The sequence below is a fragment of the Squalius cephalus genome, assembly GCF_949319135.1.
Source record: "Squalius cephalus genome assembly, chromosome: 16".
Lineage (NCBI taxonomy): Eukaryota > Metazoa > Chordata > Actinopteri > Cypriniformes > Leuciscidae > Squalius > Squalius cephalus.
Window position 1 is genome coordinate 28,669,391 of NC_137137.1, and position 5,118 is coordinate 28,674,508.

A 5,118-nucleotide genomic window follows, 5' to 3' on the forward strand; every position below is an offset into this window, starting at 1 on the left:
GTTTTCTTAGGCCTAATGATTTTCTATAGGAGGGAGGAAAACTTAACGTGTAATTAAACGCGTTGCGTTCATATTCTGGGCTCATCTGATTTTTTGTACATAGTATGGTTTATTAATAGGATGTTTACTGAGTTTGGTATTTTAATATCACTGTCTTATTACATTAAGCCACAGCGTTTTTCACGTTTAGCGTTTTAAAATGTCCCCGAAGTCGATGCGAACCAGGAGGAAGATTTGAGTTTAGGCGGTTATTGAATTTAGTTCTCTTCATATTTCATATTTTTTTAGGTTTTGTTCATATAATAATCGGAGTTGTATTTTGATAGTTGCCTGTTCAGGCACTAAAGTCGTGTTTAGTGGCCATCGCTGTTACTGCGAGGGGGAAAAACATGGTGTTGAACATAAAAAGTGACATCTGTTCATCTGTTCTCTTCTTACAGTAAATAAATAAATGCATAACAGCCTATATGCTCATCCTGTACGTTTGTAAATTAAAAATAAAATGTGATTAATTAAAATGTGTATTAAAAGTATAGGCCTATTTAAAACATGATAATTAAAATGACGGGATAATAATAGATTATTTACAACACTGCAAAAAGAGATGTGTCAAAAAACAACACATGTGACTGTGTAGATAGTACGGAAGCCCTGTACGGAAGCCATGATGTAGTGTCACAAGATTGTTATAACTAACAGCACATAAATAAATTAGATGCACACCATCCATATACTCATAAACTTGATCAGATCAGCACATCATCAAGAAACATCTGATCATATTTTCTCTCACCATAACAAATGTATTTTTATTAAAATACAGTTAAAGCAGCCAAATAAAAACTAAAAGAAGAGTAAAGGGTCAAGAGCTCAAATAAAGGAGCCATTAATCATGATTCTGGTGACTTCAAATAAAATTCAGTGAAACATCAACATCTAAACCTCAGTTAATTCTCAATAAGAGCTTGTCTATGTAGATTCATGATGTCTAAACCATCCAAATGTTCAAACAAACTCTTTATTAAACGTCACTGGACTACATAAACACAAGTTAACAATACGTTTCAGTTTTCATCCAAACACTCAGTTGTAAAAACACAGGAAGTAACTCTGGCAAATACACACCGACTACAGTCCATTGTGACACATATCTGACACAAGTTGTGTAACTATAACACATTAGTGTGTAAAAAGTTTCAACACACTTCTGTGTAAGAGGAATAACACATTAGTTGTGTTAAAGGTAATACAAAATGTGTAGTCCTTAGAAACACAGAGATGTGTTAAGAATCGACACAGGTTGTGTGTTAAATTTGACACAGCATGTGTTGTCCCTGAGCACACACACTAATGTGTTAAAATCTACACAACATGTGTTGTCCCTGAGCACACACACTACATGTGTTAAAATCTACACAACATGTGTTGTCCCTGAGCACACACACTGCATGTGTTAAAATCTACACAACATGTGTTGTCCCTGAGCACACTCACTACATGTGTTAAAATCTACACAACATGTGTTGTCCCTGAGCACACACACTACGTGTGTTAAAATCTACACAACATGTGTCATTTTTAACATCTCTTTTTACAGGTTGTGTTGTTTTCAACTCATCATTTTGAGTGCCGACACTCACCATCACTGTGAATGGTATGCAGTGTTTGCTATGTTCTCAAACAAACAGGCCAGTGTAAATACAAGTTATTTATATACAATATTTTGTCAGTTGCTACATTTTAATTAAATTCAAAGTGCAAACTCTGTTAACTGTTATCTCTTCATGAACTTTTGTCAAAAGCAGCATTATCAATTAGGGGTTGAAGTGTGAATAACTGAATAATGTCCAGTACAGTGAGTCTGTCCAGTCATTGAGCTTGAAACATTGTCTTGTACTTTGTGTGCACATGCATTCTGTACTCGACTATTGATTAAACGGTTAATATTGTTGCACCTGGCCCTTTCGCTTTATTTTTTAAAAATGACACAATTTGTGTGTTAAAATGACTTACACATTGTGTTAAATTTGACACAACATGTGTTGTCCCTGAGCACACTCACTACATGTGTTAAAACTGACACAACATGTGTCATTTTTAACACATCTCTTTTTAGAGTGAACCTTTCAAAGTGACAGACAATTTAGGTAGCCTATCTAAAATTATCCATGCAGCCTGATCTCATGAAATGCGTCTGACGCATTTCATGAGATCGGGTTGATGTAGTAGTACAGAGCTCCGTCAACTGTCCCGAGCATATTTCACCCTATCCCTGCATTTTATTGTTTGCACAGAGGACTCATTTCGGTACTATGTGGAAGTGGCTGTGTGAGAAAGCCGCGTCTCAGCGCAAGGTTAGGCCTACTGCTTTCACCTCCTCTTGCACTTGAACGAAAAATTCCCACAAAATTATTAGTGAAAACAGCATCATATAACCACATTTGATGAAGCGGGTTGTGAGAAAGAGGGGGAGATCAACTAAATAATATTCTTTAAATTATGTGGCCTGTTAAACTCTGCATGCGAATTCCAATGTCGCCTATCTTTAATTTGGCCTAAATTAAACAGGTAGGTAAATATCTCCAGAGATTCTGTTGAATGAAGCTGTTTGTGCCATATCATAAATGTTACTTTACTTGATACTGAAGAAAATAATGTTTGGAGGAAACATGAATTGTTTAATGTTATTTGAGTCATAAAATGTTTTATATTTAATAAATCTGAAAGGTAATTGAAAAAAAAAAAATACCTTCCGAAGTCACCCCTGTAACAGATGCTAAATCGACGATTGTTTATATTGTTTCCCAGTTTTCTTACCCAGATCAGTGCGTATAGGCTTATGTGTGCCTATTTATTAACGAACTAGTTTTGCTATTTATGTGTTCGACATTTTTGTCATTTAACATATTTTTTTCTTTCGTCTACAACGTGCAGTTGCTTTATCCTTCCAGTAGACATTTTGAAGAAAAAAACAAGATTTCAAGAATTTCAAAGCAAAATGATTTTATTCTTCTGTTGCTTCACAATGTTTAACATTTTTGTGATTATGTTTCCTTCAGGGACATTCTTTTTGCCAATAGTAATTAACACACAGTGTTTACAACTTCTTTGCACAGAAATGAAATTAAGTCAATTGTGCAAACCTCATAAATACATTTTAACCCTTGGGGTTTACAATTCTGTTGTTTACAACGCATAATATTTAAACCCCAACGAGGATTGCATAACGTTATGCTCATAGAATACAACTACTTCCATGATCTGTGCCAGCTGGCTCTCTTTCATTTACAAAGTAGCCATATTTTAGGTAATAAATACTTAAAATCCTTACATGTAATCTCAATAACAGGCTTTACATTTCTCAAGCTTATTACGACAAATAAATAATATACAAAGTTAATAATACACAATTTCCCTGAAGCCTCCTGTTGCGTGTTTGGTCACCACGGTCTCCACATGTCCACTGCCTGTGGCGCAGGCTGAACTTGGCTGGGTGCTGACGCGTTGCTGATGGAGTGGTTCTCCATTGTAGAGCTGTTGTTCCTCAAGCTCACAAGTCTCTGGTGCATTTGTGAAATCATTCTGGAGTTCTGGCCACAGCAGTTCTCGCAGGACGATGCCGCAGACACCATCGAGTGCTGAATGAACTCGTTGACGCGCTGAGATGTTTCTGTTCCTAGGTTTGACTGAGGCAGCATCACAGAGATGCGCTGCAAACAGGCTTTATAACCCTCTTTATAGCTGTCTGTTTGACCTTTGCGGGGAAAAAAATAAAATCATTAAATATACTTGGCCCATTTCAAATAACTCAGATATCAATTAAATGCTGAGAATGGTGTAAACAAAAGTAAATCACTATAGATCACTCACCTTTAGCTGATGAGGAAGGCAGATCTTTGAGAAACCGGACAGTCATTTCGAGAATGTCAGCTTTCTCGAGCTTTGAATAACGTGAAGTCTACAAATTGAAAATGATTCGACACATTAGGATATTGTTCAGACATGACGAGCACTTGGATGTGTGGCAAGTAATACCATGCAAGCTTCAAAGTTAAGATACTTACGTCTTTGCCGACCAGAGGGAGTATTAGTGTTTTTAAGTGATTGAGGCTCTCGTTAATGCGAGCCCGCCTCCTCTTTTCCATCAATGGCTTGAGAGTCTGAAAAAAAGAAAGAAATCGGTTAATGTAAGTGTGAGTTTTTAGTGACTACAAGGTCTATCGTTAAAATGGTTCAGGGGTGTTCATTAAAAGGAACTCAAAATCGTCCTCACCTTTCTCAATTCATGTGCCTCTTTTCTCTGAGCTACAGTCATTCGAGTACCGATTGAGTGGGAATGAGCTTCGGTAATAATGTTTGGAGTCATGATTTGATCTGTTGGTGTCTCTAAGAGAGAAGAGTAGAGTTTTGTGGTCAGGGTGGGCGAGAGGGGTCTTTTATAGGGCTCTTTGGCGTGGAGGGAGGGCTTCTATTCCATTGTGCCTTCGGTTTGACGCAGATGGGGATGCTGGATGAGATCTGATCTGACTGTCCCGAAAGTTACCATCTGTTGATTGATGTTAGCTTCATCCAAACCACTGGTATTCGCATTCGCATATCGCATTCGCATGCTTATAAACTATATAGCCTACAAGCCAAATTCGTATGTAATTCACAATAAAACGTGGAGATTAAAACAATTTACAAAATACAAGTTCGTTTTCTAGATCGCATTCTGGTTTAATGTTTACTGCAAAACAAACTATAGCCTACAAAATACATTTAAAGTTTATTTGTTTAATCTCATTTTGACTTGGCATTGCTCTATTAAAATTTGTGCTGTAAGATATTTGTTTCACAAAGAAATCCGCCATGTATTGGCCTATAGGCCTACTGATAAATAATACAGGGCATGATGCACGCAATAATTAACCAAGCCACGCTATAGTTAACATCTGCTTACGTTCGGACCATGTTGCATAAGTTCTTATTACTCTAATGTCATAAAGCAATACGTTGGCAAGTAGACTACATTTAAGTCAATATTGAGCTAATTCAAGAGTAGTGAGGTTTGCAATACAACATAGTTAAAAAAATGTAAAAAAAAAACAAACAAAACACCAATAGCCTATATAAAAA

At 36.5% G+C, this 5,118-nt stretch overlaps 1 protein-coding gene across 1 annotated transcript; it reads right to left on the reverse strand.

Moving 5' to 3' along the window:
* Window positions 1–3,426: 3,426 nt before the first annotated feature.
* On the reverse strand, window positions 3,427–4,374 carry hes2.1 (hes family bHLH transcription factor 2, tandem duplicate 1). Its single transcript, XM_079897144.1, has 4 exons — window positions 4,274–4,374; window positions 4,065–4,160; window positions 3,871–3,958; window positions 3,427–3,754 (listed from the first exon to the last, which is right to left on the reverse strand). The coding sequence occupies exons 1-4, from the start codon at window positions 4,364–4,366 to the stop codon at window positions 3,441–3,443; spliced, it is 591 nt and encodes a 196-aa protein (XP_079753270.1). The 5' UTR covers window positions 4,367–4,374; the 3' UTR covers window positions 3,427–3,440.
* Between the last annotated feature and the right edge of the window lie 744 nt (window positions 4,375–5,118).